The sequence below is a fragment of the Petromyzon marinus genome, unplaced genomic scaffold (assembly GCF_048934315.1).
Source record: "Petromyzon marinus isolate PM22_M1 ecotype Great Lakes invasive population unplaced genomic scaffold, UKy_Petmar_22M1.pri1.0 PM_G_Scaffold_65, whole genome shotgun sequence".
Classification (NCBI taxonomy): Eukaryota; Metazoa; Chordata; class Hyperoartia; order Petromyzontiformes; family Petromyzontidae; genus Petromyzon; species Petromyzon marinus.
Genome location: NW_027423019.1, coordinates 1,101,493 through 1,125,737, shown reverse-complemented (window position 1 = coordinate 1,125,737; position 24,245 = coordinate 1,101,493). Strand labels below are relative to the sequence as shown.

General features: G+C 43.7%; 1 protein-coding gene across 1 annotated transcript in view; it reads right to left on the bottom strand.

Moving 5' to 3' along the window:
• Window positions 1–18,746: 18,746 nt before the first annotated feature.
• The window catches only part of LOC142919874 (hydroxylysine kinase-like), a 17,331-nt gene continuing 11,832 nt past the window's right edge, over window positions 18,747–24,245 (bottom strand). The window contains exons 5-7 of the mRNA XM_076062545.1: window positions 22,557–22,737; window positions 21,101–21,410; window positions 18,747–20,432 (exon numbers count right to left, since the gene is read on the bottom strand). Coding sequence (XP_075918660.1) covers window positions 20,258–20,432; window positions 21,101–21,410; window positions 22,557–22,737 — 666 coding nt within the window. The 3' untranslated portion in view covers window positions 18,747–20,257. The remainder of the gene's footprint in view (window positions 20,433–21,100; window positions 21,411–22,556; window positions 22,738–24,245) is intronic.

The following is a 24,245-nucleotide window of genomic DNA, read 5'->3' as shown; positions in this document are numbered from 1 at the left end:
ACAAGTTTAAGGCACTGCTGTATAATAATGTACTTGTCACTACTAACCACAGTACCCACTGTGTTCACAGCTACCACCCCAACGCACACACACTCACACAGTGCGCTAACCACTGCACCACCGCTCCCCACTACACACAGTGTGCTAACCACTGCACCACCGCTCCCCACACACACACAGTGCGCTAACCACTGCACCACCGCTCCCCACACACACAGTGCGCTAACCACTGCACCACCGCTCCCCACACACACACAGTGCGCTAACCACTGCACCACCGCTCCCCACGTCCACCACAACCTGGCACCCGATGATGTATCGATCGGCTCGGCTTTCCGTGGCTGCTGCGTCAAGTCACCTGCAGGGAAAATCGATTTAAATTTCGATTACCTATACTCGCGCCGATTCCTAATGGGATAACATTAGGAATCGATTATAATAGAGTTACGGATGTATGAGTCGATTTCTATTGGGATAACATGGGAACCGATTTATTTGTGGCTTAGGCTAATAAAATCGATTTGCATTGGGATAACATGGGAATCAACAGTGGTCTAAAATGAACCTTCATTAATCGATTCCTACTGTGTAGACGTGGGAATCGACCACGTTAGACGATCACGTGTGTGGGCGTGGTCTCTCAACGTCAATCAACCATGTAGGGCGTTGACTGGTGGAGAGTTTGGGATCTGATTGATTGATTGCTTCTGTGGACAAGTGTCTTTTATACAGGTAACGAGCTGAGATTAGGAGCACTCCCTCTAAGAGTGTGCTCCTAATCTCAGCTCGTTACCTGTATAAAAGACACCTGGGAGCCAGAAATCTTTCTCATTGAGAGGGGGTCAAATACTTATTTCCCTCATTAAAATGCAAATCAATTTATAGCATTTTTGACATGCATTTTTCTGGATTTTGTTGTTGTTATTCTATCTCTCACTGTTCAAATAAACCTACCATTAAAATTATATTTCTTAAAATTATATTTCTTTGTCAGTGGGCAAACGTACAAAATCAGCAGGGGATCAAATACTTTTTTTCCCTCACTGTAAACCCCAATGATCCGATCGAAATGAGGGATTTTGATCGGATCATTGGGGGGCCACGTGCCACCACCCCCCCCCCCCCCCAAACAGTCATGAGCAGCACCTCCCCACACGCCCTGCCACCGAGAAAAATGTTTCACGTACGAGAGTGAAACTGATATTTTCATTCTCAGCTGGAATTTAGCCAAATGCAATATGCTTGAGAAACCTGGTTTAAAATCACAAGCAAGTTGCCTGAATTTCAAACCCATGGTCTCAGCGGTACAGCTCGGTGCTCTTGGCAGGCTGAGCCAACCGGTCACTTCATCGCAAGCAACCGGAAGCATCAAGGTTGTCAATGCCGTGCGCGTCGTCCTAATGGGGAGCGGCAGTGTGGTGGCTTGCAACGCTGTGTTGCGAACCCAGTGAACAGAGTTCGATTCCTCCCCACTCACGACCAATAACGGTGCCGAATATTTAAACCGCTTTCCATGGGTCGGCATGGCTTTAAATGAGTACCTGGTGCAGTGTGATCGTGGTGGTGGTTGTGATGGTGGTGATGATCATGGTTGTGATGATGGTGGTGGTGATGGTGTCTCTATGGGTCTCTGTGAGTCCCTGAGCCTCTATGGGTGTCTACGAGTCTCAGTCACTCTGGGTCTATATGGGTCTCTATGAGTCTCTACGGGTCTCTACGGGTCTCTGTGTGTCCCTGTGGGTCTCTGTGAGTCTCTGTGTGTCTGTTGGTCTCTGTATGTCTCTGTGTGTCTCTGTGGGTGTCTCTGTGGGTCTCTGTGTGTCTCTGTCGGTCTCTGTGAGTCTCTGTGGGTCTCTGTGTGTCTCTGTCGGTCTCTGTGTGTCCCTGTGGGTCTCTGTGGGTCTCTGGTGGCCGAGCCTGCTGTTGGCCACCCACTGCTCGTGTGCTGTGCCAGCCTTCATAGACGCTGCTACTCGCCAACAGCAATTGCCTCAACAGTCTGTTATTTCAAGTTTCATTTCAAGTTTTCATGTATTAGGTATAGCCCTGTGACATGGGAATCAATAGTGGTCACCCACCTAAGTTCATTATAAACGTGGGAGCATTATACGCATTAGTTCGCTATCACGACATACAGTACCCTGGTGTCTACAAACTAAGTTGCCTCTGTGGTAGTAGTTACATTGGAGAAACCAAACGCCATGTCTCGGACCGCATTCGTGAACACAAAGCAGACCTTAAACACGGTAGGACCAACACCTCGGCCATGGCAGATCACTGTTATAATTCAGTAGGCTCACATGACATTGACTTCTCCAAGACAGAGGTTCTTTGCAATCCATCTGGCTACCATGAGATATTTGTTCATGAGGCTATCCACATATACAAACACAGAGACAATTTCAACCGAGAAGATGGACTCTGGCTTAGCAATCATTGGAAGGATTTGATACACCATTTCAGGTCTTAATTGATTGTTCACACTTACGGTGGCTTTCAGACAGCATAAATTAATTTTTCGTCTCCCCCCTCCTCTTTTCAGAACATAGATGGACTCTTGATTTAAAGCTTTCGTGACTGCACTAATTCATATTTGCTATGGTAATGTTAACATGTAACTCACGTCACACAACCATGTTTACAAAGACAAGCATTATTAATACACAAACACATTCAACTAATCCATATGAACTATATCTTCATACACTTAAATCCAGGTCTGATTTTCATCTACCTTGAAGTTAAAAGCTAAACTGAACTATTTTTATTTTACCAGGCAAGGCCCACTGAGCTACAGTGTGGGAAAAAAGTATTGGATGCCCTGCTGATTTTGTACGTTTGCCCACTAACAAAGAAATGATCAGTCTATAATTTTAATGGTAGGTTTATTTCAACAGTGAGAGACAGAATAACAACAACAAAATCCAGAAAAACGCATGTCAAAAATTGTATAAATTGGTTGGCATTTTAATGAGGGAAATAAGTATTTGACTCCCTCTCAATCAGAAAGATTTCTGGCTCCCAGGTGTCGTTTATACAGGTAACGAGCTGAGATTAGGAGCACACTCTTAAAGGGAGTGCTCCTAATCTCAGCTTACCTGTATAACAGACACCTTTCCACAGAAGCAATCAATCAGATTCCAAACTCTCCACCATGGCCAAGACCAAAGAGCTCTCCAAGGATGTCAGGGACAAGATTGTAGACCTACACAAGGCTGGAATGGGCTACAAGACCATTGCCAAGCAGCTTGGTGAGAAGGTGACAACAGTTGGTGCGATTATTCGCAAATGGAAGAAACACAAAAGAACTGTCAATCTCCCTCGGTCTTGGGCCCCATGCAAGATCTCACCTCGTGGGGTTGCAATGATCATGAGAACGGTGAGGAATCAGCCCAGAACTACACGGGAGGATCTTGTCAATGATCTCAAGGCAGCTGGGACCATAGTCACCAAGAAAACAATTGGTAACACACTACGCTGTGAAGGACTGAAATCCTGCAGCACCCGCAAGGTCCCCCTGCAAAACAAAGTACATATAAATGCTTGTCTGAAGCTTGCCAATGAACATCTGAGTGATGCAGAGGACAACTGGGTGAAAGTGTTGTGGTCAGATGAGACCAAAATTGACCTCTTTAGCATCAACTCAACTCGCCGTGTTTGGAGGAGGAGGAATGCTGCCTATGACCCCAAGAACACCATCCCCACTGTCAAACATGGAGGTGTAAACATTATGCTTTGGGGGTGTTTTTCTGCTAAGGGGACGGGACAACTTCACCGCATCAAAGGGAAAATGGACGGGGCCATGTACCGTCAAATCTTGGGTGAGAACCTCCTTCCCTCAGCCAGGGCATTGAAAATGGGTCCTGTATGGGTATCCCAGCATGACAATAACCCAAAACACACGGCCAAGGCAACAAAGGAGTGGCTCAAGAAAAAGCACATTAAGGTCCTGGAGTGGCCTAGCCAGTCTCCAGACCTTAATCCCATAGAAAATATGTGGAGGGAGCTGAAGGTTCGAGTTGCCAAACATCAGCCTCGAAACCTTAATGAGTTGGAGAAGATTTGCAAAGAGGAGTGGGACAAAATCCCTCCTGAGATGTGTGCAAACCAGGTGGCCAACTACAAGAAACGTCTGACCTCTGTGATTGCCAACAAGGGTTTTGCCACCAAGTACTAGGTCATGTTTTGCAGAGGGGTCAAATACTTATTTCCCTCATTAAAATGCAAATCAATTTATAACATTTTTGACATGCGTTTTTCTGAATTTGGTTGTTTTTCTGTCTCTCACTGTTCAAATAAACCTACCATTAAAATGATAGACTGATCATTTCTTTGTCAGTGGGCAAACGTACAAAATCAGCAGGGAATCAAATACTTTTTTCCCTCACTGTACATAGCTCTTTTTCAGAAGTGCCCCGGCCACAAACGATAGCTTAACGAGATGGCTTATTGTGTGGAAATGTATAGCAGCCAAATACTCTGGATTTTTATAAATATGGAGGGAAAAACCGGAAGATCTGGATAAAAATACATGCAACCACAAGGAGAACATGCAGATTCCAAATATACAGGCATCAGGGTTGAGATCGAACCCATGACCTATATACCAGGCGAGGTAGTTGACTGCCACCGTGGCGCAGGGCTTTAGAATACATTGCTGTCTTTACACTTTGAAAATAGAATTAAGGTTTTTTTTTCCCATTACATGAAATTACCACCGTTTATTGTAAGAACTGGTGAGTATTGTTTGAAATCTATTTTTTTACAGAGAGCCCGCGAGCATACCGCTTTTTCCAAGGAAAAGACTGGGGATTTAAAAAATTCATTCGAAGATATTTTTTGCTTGATGAATCTAATAGCTTGCTTCCAGATAACAAACTGACACTCTTTGGTGAAGTAAGTATGACATGCTGCAGCTAATGTGTAATTTTCTATTTTAGTCATTACAATTGCACAGTTGGAGTCAATATTCTACTTAATTGAAGATTGTAATAATTACTTTCCCTGTTCCATACAAGGAAATTGTTAACATGAGTTTTACAAGCACGTTTTTCCTCCACTGGTGCTAGAGTTAACATAGCACAACAATTAAATAATCAAGCGTAATTTTTTTTAGGTTTTCTCCCTCTGGATAGTGTTTATATTTAAACCTTGACGTTTTTATAAACTAGAATGTCAGGTATTACATAAAGTGTTTTGTTTAAATGTCGCCACATGAATTCCTTTTCCTATTCTCGGACATCAGCCAGTTTGATGTAAATGTTTCTTGTCCTTAGGGGGGTCCTTTTAATCAGCCAGATTTATATTTTTTACCTTTAAAATACTTTACAAAATACAAGCATTTTGATAATGAAAGGAAGCACATCAAGAAGGGCTGTTCACTTCCTCTGTTGTTGTGCAGAACCCATAATTAAGGGCCTCACTACCTGTTTTAACTGTTTATACAGTGTAAAATAACTTGACAAAAATATAGAATGAAAATTGATTAATATGAAAAACATTTCACGGACCTCTATTTTGGCATTATTCACAACACTTGTTCTGATATAGGATGTCTGTGCAGATTTGCTTGCTTGATTGAACCAAAGCCTACATCTTCATGCAAAATGTGTAGTTAAGTGAGGATTTGTAAAAAAAAATCATCAAATGCCTTCTCAAAGCTGGTTGATGTCTATGCAGGTTAGTGTGGTGCAGGATTCCGTGAACATTTCTGGTCAATCCAGCATGAGTACATTGAAAGTGCCAGATTGCCGGCTGGCAGTTGACTTCGGGGAGATCTGGGACAATTCCCGCTTCACTGACTGCCTGCTTCGTGTTGGTGGCCAGGAGTTTAAAGCACACAAGGCCGTATTGGCAGGTCTGTGCCACAACAAGCAACACATGCGTCGTTTAGTGTACAATAGAACCATATAATTAATGATACTGTAATTAGTTTGGGGTAATCAACTACAGCCATTTCCTGTTTTACACTGAATTTTATTAACTAACACTGGCAAATGCTTACGTCAATTTGTAATGCTTTTTGTTAAAGGATACATCAGTAAATATGTATAATGAATTCAACTGAGTCACAGACGCACTTCTTCAACCGACACACGGGGTACTACCCCGTAACACATGAACAACCTATGTTGGTGGACCACCAGGCTATCTACATTAATTACACAGGAATTAGCTACGACGGACCGGACCCTGGCCGGGGTCCGGGTCCACGTGTTGGTGACTCTTGTAGGACGTAGATTCTTCAGGATGAACAACAGCAGCCGGTCCCTCTCAGGGACCCGGCTTTTATCCTCTGTGGCGGGGGTGGCTCCGCCCTTGGCCACGACCACCTTCTGGAATCCTCTAGCGGGTTCCCGGCCCTGACACGTGACCACCCCTAGCCCCCACCTGGGGGCCCTGTGTACACTTTACCGGTCACGTGTCCTTCGTGGTCAAGTGCCATGGCCCTTGGTAACCCCATTCCCATGGCCAGCACTCTCACACCCTATCCTGTAGGGGTCGGCACCCCATGCAGAGCGTGGTGCCACTCAGCACTGTCAGACAGCGCTCACCATGCCCCTCTCGGGCCGGTACTGCACCCACATCCACGTGGTGCCCGCGATGTTAATACATCGCACGCCGTGCCTCTCTATAGCCGGCATTACACAGTGACATTCGCGATGTCACTACATATATAAATGTAATATTGTATTGTGTGAGAGATAAACATATTTAATTAGGCTGTTGCTAAAGTTTTTATTCCGTTTTTATTTACTTCACTATATCGTTGTTGTGCAGGAATTCATTTTTCACAATGCAGTTATGGTGTAGGTTTTGAGCCTCTAATTTGGACATTTATTTGCGTCCATGTTTGACAAATCTGTAATGGATATGCCATATGAAATAAAATATGGATCTGGATTTTACCTCTTTTGTATCTAGATTATTTGATCTCTAGATATGACATCTAAATGTGTCTGTACCACATTCCGGTGTTTTTCCAATTCACTGTACAGTAAAACCTTGAATTGCGAGTAACTTGGTCTGCAAGTGTTTTGCAAGACGAGCAAATTTTTTAAATAAATATTAATTTGATAAACGAGTGAGGTTTTGCAATACGAGTAGTACGTATACGCTTTGTCTGCCGAGCGTCACGTGATCACAACTGATATACAACTTTGATATACGAGTGCTTTGGATTACAAACACGTTTCCGGAACAAATTATTCTCGCAATCCAAGGTTTTACTGTATTTGTTAACAGTTGCTTTACCTTTTTCAGGTCGGTCACTTGTTTTTAAGGCTATGTTTGAACATGAAATGGAAGAGAGCAAAAAGGTATCTTTAAATGCAATCTTAATACAGCACATTAATACTGTGATCATACATTTCCAAGGTGCATTTGTCACAATGGATCGGTTGATAAGTATCTCTTGAGAGTGCTGTCAAATGTTGAACTATTACCCTAGTAACTCTTTTGGCGCATTGCACATTTATTATCAAAAAGTATTCATTACGAGGGAATGTTAGATTGTATTTTATAGCTATTTTTTATTCAACATTTCACAGAAGGCCATTGCATGTGTGTCAAGAATGGATTTATTACGCGCAATAAATAGTCATCGGCAAGTTGAATACAACTTGAATGGAGCCACTTTACATGTGTTGTGTAGATATAAAGGATGTTTATTTTATTTAATTTAATGCTATATTTTCGTCTCTCAATATATGCCGAAGTTAATTTGAATATATTGTGTTGCTACCTTGCAGAATCGAGTGGAGATTAATTATGTGGAGCCTGACGTGTTCAAGGAAATGATGAGTTTTGTCTATACGGGAAGGGCTCCAAACCTGGAGAAGATGGCTGATGAGCTGCTGGCCGCTGCTGACAAGGTTACACGCTTAAAATATTAACATGAGATCGCACCACCTTGTGATGTATCGGTATGCAGTTGTAGGTCGCAAGTGAAATTAAAACAGCATTTAGGTATTTTCTAAAGCCCGTGTCACAAATAATATGAATAGCAAATGTATATGATGTAGACGTTCACATTCGTGCTTTCAGGTTTTGGAATTGATGTCCTGGGAGATGATTGAATTTTCAACAAAAAATATAAATTGTCATGCAATTTCACAATTGAATTGAATGTCAAACTGGTATTAGTCCATGCTAGAGGCTAGTACGTGTGCATTGAAGTGCATTCACATGCAGCATTTTTATCCTAAGTGCAACCATTTGGCTGTGTGTTCTTGTTTTGAGGGTTTTTTGTTAATCACATTAACAATTGATACAATTAGTAATAAAATAAAGGGAAGTGGTTTAAAAGATTGTTTGATGTGGCATGGCTGTATAGAAATAAATTGGAACAAATATACTTTTATTAAGGAAACGGATATCCTGCTGTTCCTGAAGATCTGCCAGATAATCAGTTAAGAGTCATTACTCTCCCTTCTGGAACATCATATTCAATAGTTCCTAAAGCGATTGTAATGAAATAAGAATACAAATCGTATAAAGTCGCATGTTCAAGCTTTGTTCATTAAAGTTTAATATTCTGCTAGAGTTGAAATATGGTGGCTTGCAGTTGCATTGTTTATCAGCTTAACAACCAAACTCTTTAAGCTCTTGGAAAACAACATCTCACCTCCTTTGTAATTTGCATGACTTTGTAACCAATATAATAAAGTTTAGGACAAGGACCCCTAATTATAGTAGAGATCAATAAATACATGACTTAAAACATAAATATGCTGAAAGGTTGATGCCATGTTTTAAGAAAATTCTCAAACATTTGACTGCTGTATACTGCGTTTATAAAGTAGTTCATGGTGTGAGGGAATGTTATACAAGCGAAATAGGTAGAGAAAATAGTGTTCTTAATACTGAAATTGCACTTTGTTTTTACTTTTCTCAAGTATGCATTAGAGAGGTTGAAGGTGATGTGCGAGGAGGCACTATGCACAAACTTGTCGGTGGAAAATGTTGCAGAGACTTTGATCTTGGCCGATTTGCACAGTGCAGAGCAGTTGAAGGCCCGGGCCATTGACTTCATAATAAACAGGCAAGTCTAGTGAGAGTGTGACTGTCACTGAGCTGCGTAACATTGATGATGCTTACATGGCAATTTGCATTACAGTCCCTTTTAATGGAGACTAACCGTTTGCCCCAATCCTTACAGACACTGCTTATTAGGAGCTCGCTTAACCCTGACTTGTACTTCAGTCATGCGATGGATGTAATGGAGACGGCGGGCTGAAAGTCCATGGTTCTGTCTCGCCCTCACCTGGTTGCGGATGCTTTCCGTGCCTTGGCCACGGCCCAGTCTCCACAGCTGGGACCTCCATGCAAGCGTCTCAAACAGACTTAATGGTGGCAGGCAAAGAACATCTATGACCAGGAAAACTTGGGCTGCACGGTGCGGTTATTTACCTGTGGCCTCCATGCAAACAACCGTGAAGACTTTGCATCAGACTACCAACTTTCCTCTGCTTTGAAAATAATGTTAATTTAAGCAAATATGTTTACTTTCACAAAAAGGTGGCCAAATTAACTTTACCATGTAATATAGTGCTACATCTATACATCTACAACTCTATAAACAAGTACATATGTAGAAAAAATGGAAAACTACAACCTAATAAACACCACGACATATCCCAATTGAGAGAGTGTAAAATAAAACGTTCGATGTGATTGTCCCTAGGTGGTAGGACAATTTGGTTCAATTGTTTAGTTAAGCAAAAACAGAATGGTCTAAAACCCTGCAATGTCTACCTTAACATGAAGGATGAGTATTCGTCCAGTGTCTGTGTACTCAAGGTTACAGATAGTGGTATAGGGAACAACCAGTTCTGAAAGATAAGAATGTGCCAAGCCATATAAGGCCTTAATTCAAGAGGTAAACTTTTCAGATTGATTTTTCATTGCACAGACAGCTTATGCATTGACTAGAACAGGAGTACTATGATTGCCGAGTTTGAAGACTGACAAAGATAATATTGCAGTCGTGTATCCTGCGTATAACAAAGCATGGATGGAGTGCTCGGTGTAAGAAAAGGCAAGGCACAGCATCAATTTGGCCATGTTACGCAGTTGATAACATTTCACTTTTTTGCTTGTATGGGCTTTCATGTATGACCCAAAGATTTTTGACTTACAACAAAAGTAAATCTTACTTCCATCAATTTAGTAGTTTGTTTTCACGGAAACAAGATGTGCTGTTTTCTAAGTTTTGTTTCGTATTATATTGTAATGATTTGTTTTTATTATGAATTTCATCTATTACCAACTCGTAGCATCATGTCAACCCAGAGTTTTACGTGATTGGAAGGACCATAATTTTTGCATCAGCGCTGTTTTACGTAACCTCTCACTTAAAATTAAATTGTACATAAAATTGCATAAGCTTTGAAGGATTACACACATAGATTTGGAAGCACAGATTTAAATAATATTCAAAGCTGCAGGATATAATATGAAAGTACAACAAATGAGCAGTGTCATGGATTTGAGTCGATTTGAAGAATATTACAATCTAATGCAATGTGTTGGGATATGAACAAATGCAAACGACGAGAATGTTGGAGGTTTTTTTACGTGTTAAACGTACAAAACAAGTTGGATAATACATGCAAAATTAAGGATAGCCAGTGTTGTAAGCAGTCTATTTATTTTGTTATTTGTTTAATATTTTAGTTTCGTCCTTATATATATTTGATGCTAAAGATGTATATGGTACATTGCCCTGATTAGGTGATTCGGGGAAGTTATTTGTTGTCATGGTGAGAGTTAAAGCATTGAAATCTGATTGGGGTTCTAATCTGCAGCAAGTCTATGCTGTCATAAGTGAGTGTGACAAAAAAGCTTAGCAGAGTGCAGCCAGTGCAGTGCGGTGGACTAATTGACCTCTGAAATGTATCAGGCAGTTACCGATAATGTACTCTTCAAATTGTTGCCTTGTATGACTTCCGAAATTGAAAATACTTTGCGCCAAATGTAAATGTTTATTGGAAAATGGATATACTGTAACTGCCAAAAAATATATATAATTGCAGAAATAATAATATGGTCTTTGTAAAAAGTGTGTGTTTTGAAAAAGTGTGATTGCATGCAAGACAGTTTTGGGTTCTTCCCACGAGTTTTTTTGCATATTCAGAGATGAAAAATGTTAATTGGTTAAATTAAAATTTTTTGCTACAATTGTAATACAAAAATATAAACTTGAAGCTAGAAATGCTTTATAGTGCCCCAATGTTTGACCTTTTTATCTTTTTCCATTACAGATAATACTGTTTTGGATGTAATATAAATGTTTTGTAAGGCCCTTTTACAATGAATTGTCAGCAGATGATTGGAATTGCAAACTGAACCATTCTTGTATATTACGTGTTTTCTAAATTGATTTGCATTATAAATGGCAATATAAACCCTTTTCATGTGGTAAATATATTACCGTTATCTGATCTCTTCTAGAAATCAGTATTTGGATATAAGAAAAAAAGCTGCTTTTAGCTCTGCACCACTTATTCCACATTTTTTTCATTAAAATTGTTTTTGATGTTAATATTTTCATTCATGACATTTTGCAGTGTTACACTTTTTATTTTCGGTAAAGTCTCGTCGAAAGAAATTACTACACTTTACCCGAAAGAACCAAAGAGTCATTCCTGCAGTCACGAAAGCTTTGAATCTATTTTGCTGTGTATTTAAAAGTTGAAAAAACATGAATGTACCTGGAAATATGTCCAGTTTAAGTTGTCATGTTCTTTACTCTGGGAATGTTACAGATATGTGGATATGTCAAATTTCAATTGACACCCAACAACAACATTTTAACAAGTTGTATTTTGGAGCCTTGCCACTTTTATAGGCATGTTTACCATGTGTTGATAAACAGTTCACTGGAGAATTGTAATGTGTTCACTGTTCATCATTTACAGCGTTTTGTCAACCCACTGCTTAAACGAAGGCCTCACCACACCATGTCGGTCATTCTTCACCCACTGATGTTAACTGTGGCTGGGAATTGAACTGGTTGTTTCGTCAGTTTCCTAGTGCCATCACTCCATTCAATTACATCCTGTTTAATGTGTATAATTATAAGTGGCATTCTTACTCTTTGGTTCTATTCGGTAAAGTCACGTAGGTAAAAAAATTAAAACAACAAAAATCACGACGTTTCGGCCACAACACAAGCGGCCTTCATCAGGTGAAGGGACCAACCTGTCCAGCGGGCAGCGTTGGAGTGAAGAAAGCCAAGCGCTGGTCGCCTCCCTTTAAGCTGTGAGGGGGCAAACAGCAAACGCTCTGACAAAGGAAATTAGCATGAAACGCACCACTGACAAAGTTTGGAATTAGCACAAGATGATAATACACCACCCTGGGAGTTTGGAATACCACTATGCATGTTGTTGTTGCGTTGCAACAACAACATTCATAAATACAAACTGACAATTTCATCCTTGCAGTCACGAAAGCTTCAAATCTAGAAGTCGCATTCTATTTTTGGTGATCATACGTTCAGTATTTTCTGCTGAACTGAGTGTTGGATTTATTCATTTTAAATGTACTTTTTGCTTGGTTACATTTTGCTCAGGTAACAGCTCGCATTTGCGGTAACTGGTGCCATACATCAATGTCTTGTATGGCATTAGACACGTCTGTACGAACAGTGTTTTCATTAGCCTCCATTTATCAGTTAGGGGAACAACTAAGCTCGAAGGGGCAGTACGTGTCGTTCTGGTCACTCAACACGACGTGTACTGTTCACGGACCACTGAGAAAACGCGTTGCAACAACAACATGCATAAATACAAACTGACAATTTCAGCCAGTGCAGCAGCTTTATATAGCATGACCACATCGATTCAAGTTTCACAAACATCTTATTCGTATGTGCAGACGTGTAGCAACTACAATAATGTTTCTTTGAGGTGGTAGAGCCGGATGACTGCGTCAGCTGTAGCAGATTGTATCACTGTAATGCCTCCATTATGTTTGTGAATCGGGCATTGAATTGTTATATGTTCCATGGTTCTGGGTGAGCCCAGTCGCACACTGGAGAGTTTTTTCTATTTTCCTTTTTTGTGCATCGACCGGATGTTGTTTAGGGTAGCCCGTAAGCTTTACGGAAGATTGAAGCCAGGTACCTTTTACATCGGGTCTTTCATGAGGTGTTTGTGTCTTGTGGACTTCATTCGGATTTCCAAGAATCACGTTTGAATGTTGCCTTAAAGCTTTCGTGACTGCAGGAATTCACATTATTGGGTCTTTCGGTAAAGTCACGTAGATAGGTTTAAATAAAATAACAAAAAAACCTACGACGTTTCGATCACAGCACAAGCAATCGTCATCAGGAGAGCAATCTTATTATCCCTGAGATCAGGGCTAGGCCAGCCCTGAACAAGATCCGTTTACCATTGGGAGAAGTGACAACAGCAGATGTCAGTGTGAAGGCGATCGGTATTACCTTAGTGTCGCGGCATCTCTTCAGAAATGTGAGCGACTTGATCGAGTCGACGGATCTTGTTCAGGGCTGGCCTAGCCCTGATCTCAGAGATAATAAGATTGCTCTCCTGATGACGATTGCTTGTGTTGTGATCGAAACGTTGCAGTTTTTTTTGTTATTTTTTGTTATTTTCTTTGAACCTATCTACGTGACTTTACCGAAAGACCCAAGAATATCACGTTTGAAGTTACATTGTTGAAGTTTAAGCGCGTGGGTCCAAAAAGGCTTGCGCGACTCGAGTGCTGGCGAGGGACTGTATTGAGATCCGAATGGATGGGGAGACGTTCGTTTTTCCACGATTTGCTGTGCTTCCTGGACAGTTGCAGTATTGAGGCAAATGGATGGGGAAGTGATGCGTGGCAACTCGAGAAGCCAGGATTTTGGATCCTGCTTTAAGGTTCAAGTGCCACCGCATTGCATTGTTCAATTGGACATCAACAAGCCGGGTGTGTGCCGAGCTATTTATGGTCCATGCCGTTGCACAGAATACACAAGGACAATGGCTTATACCATAGCACCGGTGATAAATAAGAATTATCAAACAAGAACATGGAACAAAAGCTGAAAAGTATTTAGGAAAAAAGCGTGGAGCGGTGCATGCTGAGAGTTACTCTGGGATGGAAAGAGGAATGCAGATGTACTGACATCGCAGACGTCGCTGTTTAATGCCGGCGCTAGAGGTGCATGGTGTGCGATGTACTCACATCGTGGACACCACGTATATAGTGACATCGTGGATGTCACTGTGTAATGCCGGCCCTAGAGAGGCACGGAGTGCGATGTGCTCACATCGCGGACACCACTTGTATGCGGGTGTCGTGCTGGCCCTAGAGGGGCTCTGTGAGCGCTGAGTCATAGCGCTGAGTGACACCACGCTCAGGTGTGCATTGCCGACTCCTACAGGATGGGGTGTGAGAGTGTCAGCCATGGAATCGGGTTACTATAGGCCATGGCACTCTGGTTGACCCCGGAGAACACGTGACTGGTAAAGTCTACACAGGGTCCCCAAGTGGGGGGCTAGGGGTGGTCACGTCTCGGGGCGAGATCCTGCTTGGGGATTCTAGAAGGTGGTCGTGGCCAAGGGTGAGGCCAGCCACGACCACGGAGGATATAAGCTGGGTCCCCAGAGTTGCTGTTGTCATCCTGAAGATCTACATTCGACGTCCGTGAAGAGTCACCAACACGTGGACCTGGACCCAAGCTGGGGTCCTGTCCGTTGTAGCTACTCCCAGTGTAGTTACGGTGTAATTAGTGTAGTTAGCCTGGTGGTCACGTAGCTAGTTACGGTGTAATTAGTGTAGTTAGCCTGGTGGTCACGTAGCTAGTTACGGTGTAATTAGTGTAGTTAGCCTGGTGGTTACGTAGCTAGTTACGGTGTAATTAGTGTAGTTAGCCTGGTGGTTACGTAGCTAGTTACAGTGTAATTAGTGTAGTTAGCCTGGTGGTGACGTAGCTAGTTACGGTGTAATTAGTGTAGTTAGCCTGGTGGTCACGTAGCTAGTTACGGTGTAATTAGTGTAGTTAGCCTGGTGGTCACGTAGCTAGTTACGGTGTAATAAGTGTAGTTAGCCTGGTGGTTACGTAGCTAGTTACGGTGTAATTAGTGTAGTTAGCCTGGTAGTTACGTAGCTAGTTACTGTGTAATTAGTGTCGTTAGCCTGGTGGTCACGTAGCTAGTTACGGTGTAATTAGTGTAGTTAGCCTGGTGGTTACGTAGCTAGTTACAGTGTAATTAGTGTAGTTAGCCTGGTGGTTATGTAGCTAGTTACGGTTTAATTAGTGTAGTTAGCCTGGTGGTTATGTAGCTAGTTACGGTGTAATTAGTGTAGTTAGCCTGGTGGTCACGTAGCTAGTTATTGTGTAATTAGTGTCGTTATTCATAATAAAGGTTTTTGGGTTAGATCGCGTTATTTATAAATGTGTCGTAACCCTCCACCACCCGACACGGCCAATCAGCAAAAAAAGTGTCACGTTGACAAAAGAGTTTCACTACATCAGCCCACCGGTGTGTTGAAGAGTGAATCCACAACATTTACAGTTTGAATACGACGTTTCGCTGGTAATTACATCCAGCATCATCGGGCAATTCGCCAGAATGGTAAAGCCCTCACTTGCTCCCGGTCTTAAATAGAGCAGCAGCAGGGTGACGTCTTCATTTAACTCATTCAGGTGCAGTAATTATATAATCGATTGGTGATCAGTGACAGCACCGTGACTACACGGGATGTCGCGCTTGGCCTGAGCAAAAGGCAGACGGCACAAAGAATGAAGACGCACAATATGACACTGTGAACTTGCGAGACGATTTCGTTTTGCGCGTGCGACAATTACCGCCATTCTGCTGGGTAAAATGTGTAGTACTCTTTGGTTCTATTGGGTAAAGTCACGTAAGTGAAAATAACATAACAAAAAATCACGACGTTTCGGCCACAACACAAGCGGCCTTCATCAGGTGAAGGGACGAGACTGTCTAGAGGACAGCGCTGACTTTACCCAATAGAACCAAAGAGTATGGATCCTAGCAGTCACGAAATCTTTAAATCTAGAATTAAAATGTGTAGTCCAATCACTTGGCACTAAACATTTTATTTAAATGTGAAGACCTTTGTCGATCCACTGCTGGATAAATTCCTCCACCACGATGTTTCTGCCATGGGGGTTGTTTGACCATCATTCACCACATTGGTCAGTGTGGATTGGTGAAGGACAGGTAGGTGCCCAGAATTAGTTCAGATATCACTCACTACTGATGTCATCTGTGATCAGTAATCAAACTTGAGTCGCTGCTGGGTTCATAGTGCATTGCGCTAACAATTGCACCGCTACTACACCTTAAACATTGAATGTCATCATTGACCACGATCAATCCACAGCTGGATGAAGACCTCCCGGTGCTATCCGTGTACCTGCTTGAGTCCCGAGTGGTTGGGGTCATCTGAGTGCAAGTGGTGTGTGGTTATCCACGTCGGGTGAGTTTCCTCACCAACCTGCATTGACCAGGGTATAATGACTAACGGTCACGTATCTTCCCCACAATTTTAACGCATCTTGATACATTAACCTGAATCTGAAAATTTGAAATATTCATCATTACGAGGAAATAAAACAGGAAAGAGACAGACTTCTAAACATGGATTTCTCTGTTAGATGCAGTCATTTGATGCCACTATTTGTGATATCTCAGGGAACACGATGTGACAAATCAAGCATACCAGCTTATATGGAAGAATGTCTCGATTCCAGCTCTCAAATCAACAGATAGACACTATGCTTATATAAATAACCACATTGTACAGCTTACCGACCTACCAAGGAGTTGACGCGTTCTTTCGCTGTCCTCTAGTACACAGGTAACTATAGGCTACAACAGGTGTTTCGTAAAGCCAGTAGATACACCTTTATGTGGCCCACTTTTCACTTCCCACAAAATCATCAGCCTGCAATACAATGCAGCGATACGGTCCAATTTACACTTCAATGGCGACTAATGGGAGATGCGAATGGACCGTGGAAGACTGGCCAACAAATTTCAGTTTGAGAATGCAGAGGACTGGAGGGAAAAATGCCAAGGAAATCCCAATCGGATACCCCCCCCAATCTGTCTCTACGAAGAGTTGACGGCGGGGATTTGAGAGGCGGCAGCAGCAGCAGCAGATGGTGGCCGTACGCTTGTGGCAGCGAAGCCCCGAGTAGCCGTCCCTGCAGGTGCACACGCCAGGGAGCCGCGCAGCGCCCGCCGTTGACGCAGCCATCTCGGCACAGCGCTGTTCGGGGGGCATCGCCAGAGGCGCACGGGAGGAGGAGCCTTTAGCCGTCGGCAGAATCCTTGCATCGGGTAGAGCGGCCCCAGACATCGTCGTCGTCGTTGTCGTCGGCCGCCAAGTGATCGGAGTGGCGATGATGACGCATTGGCGAATGTTCGTGCGTGTGTATGTGGTCACAACGGTGACTTCCTGGGCCTCAATTATGTCGGCTCAGACTTAAATGAGTACCTGGTGTGCTGTGGATACAACGTCAGCATTGGGGCGACAAAAGCGGCTTTGGGGCCGTCCATAAATGACGTCACGCGATTTTGGACGATTTTTGACTCCCCCCCCCCTCGTCATTGTCACAAATGTCTGACCCCCCCCCAAAAAAAAGAGATAAAACATCTTCTTTGGTCTGGTAGGACAGCACTCCAGCGCTGTCCTACCAGACAGTCTCGTCCCTTCACCTGATGAAGGCCGCTTGTGTTGTGGCCGAAACGTCGTGAGAATATTATTGTGTTATTTTATTTTATCAATTTATTATTTTATTCTCATTCTACGTGACTTTACCGAAAGAACCAAAGAAGATGAATCATTGCAGTCACGAAAGCTTTAAATCGAAAGATAAAACATGCTTCAAATCGCTTTAAACTATTGTCATTGTAGTGCGTATTTATTGTGCCGCTGCACTCTGATGTTGTAGGAGAAAACATTTATTAACAAGTCTATTTAATTAAGTGGAGCGTGTTGTCTATATTCATTTAAAGTTGCGCATTTTGATGTGACGTCACATTTCTCACCCCCCCCCCCTCGTCACGCATCGTCACAAATGTCTGACCCCCCCCCCAGGTGCGTGACGTCATTTATGGACGGCCCCTTTGGCGTGGTGTTGGCCACACCACCTACTCGATACAAGACGTACACAAGCTGAAGAATCAGACTGGCGAACGAGAGGCACAATTGAAATAAATACATCGTGACACGGTTGGCATAGATGAGGTGAGAAGGAAAGGAGAGCACCCCATACCTCTGAAGAGTGGCATAACCTTTCCTATCATAGGAGCACAGCTGACAGTAATTCTAGAGGAATGGGATTATATTATTGCTGTCTCTGAGAATCGCACTTCGTGTTTGATCGCTCTCATCGGATAGGGCGACCTGAAAAACTGGCGGTGTACTTTCGGGTGTTCCAGAGCACAGAATGCAAGCTCACATTCACTCGGGTAAGATGGGCTGCAAGCACAGTGGCCAGATGTTAACTACCTCGCCTGGTATACAGGAGGTCGTTGGTTCGATCTCGACTGACGCCTGCTGCTGTATATTTGGATGTTCTCCCCTTGATCGTGTGGCTTTTTCTCCGAGTCCTCCGGTTTTTCCCTCCCAATTCAGAAGCATGCGTTTGGAGTATTTGGCTGCTAGAAATTTTCACACGATAAGCCACTTCGTTGAGCTATCATTTGTGGCCAGGTCGCTTCGAAAAAAAAAGAGCTTTATAGCTCAGTGGGCCCTGGTAAAATAAAAAATAGTTTTAATTTAGTATGAGAACGCAACATTCTCGTCGGCAATGGCATAAGACAGGAGGCGGCAGTGTATACGTGGTGCATCTGCGTTCGAGGCTTAGCCAATTTTCACAGCCTCAGATCAATCCACTGCTGGATGATGCCTTTCCCCATATTATATGGGTTGCTTGACCATACTGCACCACACTGGTCAATGCGGTTTGTTTGAAAAGGTCCAGATATCACTTCCAATTCATGTTATAGTCATTCCCTGTAATCGGACTTACAGTGAGGGAAAAAAGTATTTGATCCCCTGCTGATTTTGTACGTTTGCCCACTGACAAAGAAATGATCAGTCTATAATTTTCATGGTAGGTTTATTTGAACAGTGAGAGACAGAATAACAACAACAAAAATCCAGAAAAACGCATGTCAAAAATGTTATAAATTGATTTGCATTTTAATGAGGGAAATAAGTATTTGACCCCTCTGCAAAACATGACTTAGTACTTGGTGGCAAAACCCAGGAGTGTCCCACTTTTGTAGAGGAAACCTTTACAGCAAAATCATCAAACACCCACCACCCCCACCACACTACCGTTCCCAAAGTCCGCCGAGTGGAAGGTCATGGCAACGGAAGAAAGTCGACTGATCTTTCACGAGGCCAGGACTCCCCACGCCCATGTCTGAGGGTTCTAAGGTCAACTGTAGTTTAGATTTAAAAAATATCTGAATGCAACTGCAACTCACAAAATAACAAAATTAACCCAGAATGCACCAAATCTCGTCAGATCTTTGAAGCTCAACCGGGGAAGAGCCTGGGTTTAGTGCTTAATTTGAAGACTGTCTGGGAAAAGCAGACGTTTTAGGCCTTGCGCTGCAAGTTGGCCAACAGATGTCGGTGTACGGTGACGCTTTTTATATTCTTGGTTCTTTCGGTAAAGTCACGTAGCAGGGAAACAATAAAATAATAAAAATATAAAACATCTATGCAGTTGTCGAGTGTTACCCCCCCCCCCACCACCTTTCGTATGCACAGGTAATCTCCGAGTTACTCCGGTTTCCTCTCACGAGCCAAACAAGCTACAAAGGAATTGGTCGAACATCTGAACGCTGGAACTTCATGAATACAAAATCTCAGAAACAGTCAGGATTTCCTGAGTAAATGAACGGGAAAAAAATATTCTGACAGTATTATTATTATCACCCACGGATGCGCATGTGAACGCCGTTTTGTCAACAGCGCTGGATGCAGCAACAATACGTTCCTAACCTGAAGCCACGAAAAACCTCCCCTATGCATTAAGTGCCTGCATGAGCAATTCACATTTTTCAGATTCCGTATTCAAAGATCGCACGTGTCCAAAACCAACAGCGCCACGTTCAAGTTGAAACCGGTTCCTTGCGAAGCCTCGGGAGGTACCGGTGGGGCGAGTGGGAGGACGTGTCTCACGGTGGGCCCCCCCCCACCCCAAACTCCCCCTTCTCTCTCCTCGCCGTCCGTCTCGATCTCCACCGCGGTTCTAGTTTCTGTACCGTGCCGCAACATCGGACCACAGCCTCTGCATGTCCTCCAGGCCCCTGGTCCAGAGCTCGCGTAGCTTCACCCAGCCGGTGCGCGCCGTTATCAGCAGGTAGTCGGCGTTCTGCGGGTATCGCAGGATCGTGTAGCGGGCCATGACCAGCGACTGGCAGAACCTGCGGGGAAAAGTAGACCATGTTGTTGTTGTCGCCGTTGCTGTCGTGACGGTTAATATCGTTTGTTATTCAAGAGGGTTTTTGCTGCCGACTTGTTGATCGGCTGGGATTTTAGCGTTCAGGAATTGCAGCCATAGTTGGATCAAGTCTCGTGGTCAGCAGCAGAAGTGCCAGCAGAAGGAAAGTCGCCGTCTTCATCTTCCTCGTCTCCAGCAGCAGTAGCAGCAGCGTGATCAGCAACATGATCGTAAACAACATCGCTATGAGTGTCTTTTCTATAATCATCATCACCGTCATCAGCAGCATCCGTAGAAGTGCTGTTAGCAACATCATGGTAATCAGCATTATTATGTCTTAACTGTTACTGATCCCCCCCGTTCACCAATACACATTAACCAGCATGGTGAAGTATGGTCAACCACCGCGACGATCGACATGGCATTGGCAAGACCTTCATCATTGGTCTGATGAAGAGCTTTAAATAAATAATAAAGGACTTTTTTTGCCGCACAATCATCGAGTTTATCGGATTCTCGCCAGACCTAGATTAATTCTCGTTACGCAACCGCCACAGGTTTTTGAAGCCAACGTTTCCCGATGCGGCAAACGGCGATCCGGGCAGACCCGACCCGACCTGCCCCGGCCCCCCTCCCCACCTCCGCTCTCACCTGCACGCCACCAGGAAGTAAACGGCCCTCCTCTCGTCCTCGGTGAGGGCCTGCACGCTCTCGTAGCCGGCCAGGACGTGACCCCCGGCCTCCATCGCCTCTCCGCTCTCCACCATCATGTACATGATGGCCATGGCCAGGTCGTACACGTGGTAGCCGAACATCATCGAGTTGAGGTCCACAATGCCGGAGACGCGGTGCCGCGGCGCTCCCTCCGCCGACTTGGGCCCCTGCTGCTGCTGCTGCTCGCTTCCCGCGGCCACCTCCTGCACCAGGATGTTGTCGTCATTGAAGTCACCGTGGATTATGCCTGCGGCGAGGGGGAAACGTCGAATTTGATTTCGTCCGTTGTCTTTTATTGTTGACCGTCCTCCCCTCGTCGCCGTCGTCATCGTTCGTGCCCGTGCCGTTTTTATTCCGGCCGCACGATTGGTGTTGCGCATGCCGCGTGTGCGGGTCTAAGAACGGCCCCCGCAGAGTCTCAGTGAATCACCGACTTCTCCTGCCTTCAAAGGCACAGTATTACAATAACCCACCAGCGTCGTACAACCCTGCACGGGGGCGAGATAGGGAGCGGTGTGTAGTGGTTTGCACACCACATCACGAGCCCTTGATTCCCGGCCATGGAGAACATCACTGATATCTGAACCAGTCCTGGGATCCTACCTACCTCCTCACCGACCAGCATGGTGAAGGTGGCAAAACAACCCCCATGACCCTACACAGCCTGGGAATGCCTTCGTCCAGATAGTGCATTGACAAAGGGCTGTACATTATTATTATGAGTATATGTGTAACAAAAACTGTTGAACACAATTTAGCATCCATTGAAAAATGATTTGGTAGAAATTACAATTATGATTTATATACAGTAGCGTCTGAATGTAATAACCCTGTCATTTGATTTCACCTGTGATCAGTGTCTGTGCGAGTGTCCCCCATTACATGCATGCCTTGTAATGCATCTGTGTATGCTGGGTAAAAGTAATCACGTGAAGCACATTGCAAAGAAAATGCTTGCCACAAATGAATCACAATACCTTGCTGATCTCGTCAAGTAGCATAAACCATCACGCGAATTCGGGTGATCCTCGCAGCGGCTTTTGGCTAACCATCGAACAAACAAAGACGGTCACCGCATCGCGCGCTTTCAGATGCACTTCTGCGGCCGTCTGAAAAGCTCTTCTTTCCGATATTAGGAAGGCACTGGAGCTATGTACTTTTAAACCTAGATTGAACACTAATTTATTTTTGAACTTATTTTTTGTGTTTAGTTTGTTGTCCTTTCCCCGCACCTCCGATTAGCACGGTTGGCTACGTACGGTGCAAAAGAAGTTCAACGTACACACGTACGCGGCACCCGTCGTGGCTTCAAGGCCTCGTCGGTGGCCTGAAGCGCCCCTCGCCCCCTGAGGCATGGAGCTACGTCCCGGGTGAAGCTGCGAGGCGAGCGTACATCTGGTAAACTTGTGCAGGTTGGGTTGGATCTCCTCGCGGAACTTGGCGATGACCTCCCTGACCAGACCCTGGTTGGGGTCGCCGTCCAGAGTGAAGAGGTAGGGCTCGAGCAGGTGGGTGTTTGACAGGTTCCAGATGAAATCGTCTCGTTGCAGGGAGTGCAGGAACGGGTGCTCAAACTATGCAGATGTTTAAAAACGAAGGTGGTAAGATGACAAAAAATGCAATACGAGATTAACATCGCATTGGCCAGTTGAGTACACATGTAAGTTAAAGGCAGCAAAACGTCAAGCTAGCAAAGGATAGTCTTCGTTTCAGAAAAGATGTTCTCCTTGACTTATTATTTTCTCTTCGGTTTTTTTCGGTAAAGTCACGTAGGTAAAACTATAAAATAAAAGAATAAATGAAAAAACAACTACATTTTTTTTCATTCTATCATTTTATAGTTTTACCTACGTGACTTTACCGAAAAAACTAAAGAGTATGAATCCTTGCAGTCACGAAAGCTAAAAATATAGACTTATTATGCAGCTGAGGGTGGGGCTGCCCAAGTCCTGCGTGCGGCTGGCAAATGTTTGATTGGTATTTGTGAATAACAGGACACTTGAATGGATCTGAGAAGTAGTTTTGTGAGATCACCTTCTGTGGGCCATTCTCTAACCAGAGGTGATGCACAGAATGAGATGTTTTTTTCCATCTCATGACATGGCACCAATTAGCACAACTCATACAGCCCTTATCAAGGCACTGCCGTATTCAGCGTTGGTCATGTAGGGTGTTTGACCATACTTCGCCAAACTGGTCAGTGTAGGTTGGTGAAGGATAGAGGACAAGGGGGGGTGGGGGGGGGGGCAGGACTGGTTCAGATATCACTTGCCACGAATGTTAGCCGTGGCCGGAAATAAAACTCAGGTGGCCGGGTTCGTAGCGCAGTGTGCGCACAACTGCGCCACCGCTCCAGCCCGACGCTTGGAATAAAATTTGGGGGGGGAAACAACAAAAATACGTTGTTCATAATTAAGGTTTTTGGGTTAGATCGCGTTTATTTATAAATGTGTCGTAACCCTCCACCACCCGACACGGCCAATCAGCAAAAAAAAGTGTCACGTTGACAAAAAGACAAATAATTCACTACTTTAGCCCACCGGTGTGTTGAAGAGTGAATCCACATTTACAGTTTGAGTACGACGTTTCGCTGGTAAATACATCCAGCATCATCGGGCAATTCGCCAGAATGGTAAAGCCCTCGCTTGCTCCCGGTTTTATATAGAGCAGCAGGGTGACGTCATAACTTAACTCATATCAGGTGCAGTGATTAGAGGCGGAGGGGAGGGGGTATTGTAATTATATAATCGATTAGTAATCAGTCATTGGTTATGATTAGTAATGAGTTGTAGATTAGTAATTCTTTAAATCAAAATGTAATGTGTATTATTTAATAATACGCTTCCAGGCCGCACTAAGCCTGTAGCTGTCAGAGCGATTAAAGTTATTCTTGTTCCTCTCAATTTCAATGGATTCTCTAATTAGTCTTTGCCAGTAATAATTAGTTTTACACACCACTGCAACATTGTCAAAATCAATTGAGTGTCCTTGTTGACAAGCATGTTCTGCCACTGCCGACAGTTGTTTGAGATAATTTAATATTTCTCTGATATTCTTTTAGTCTTACGCTGATGTTACGTCC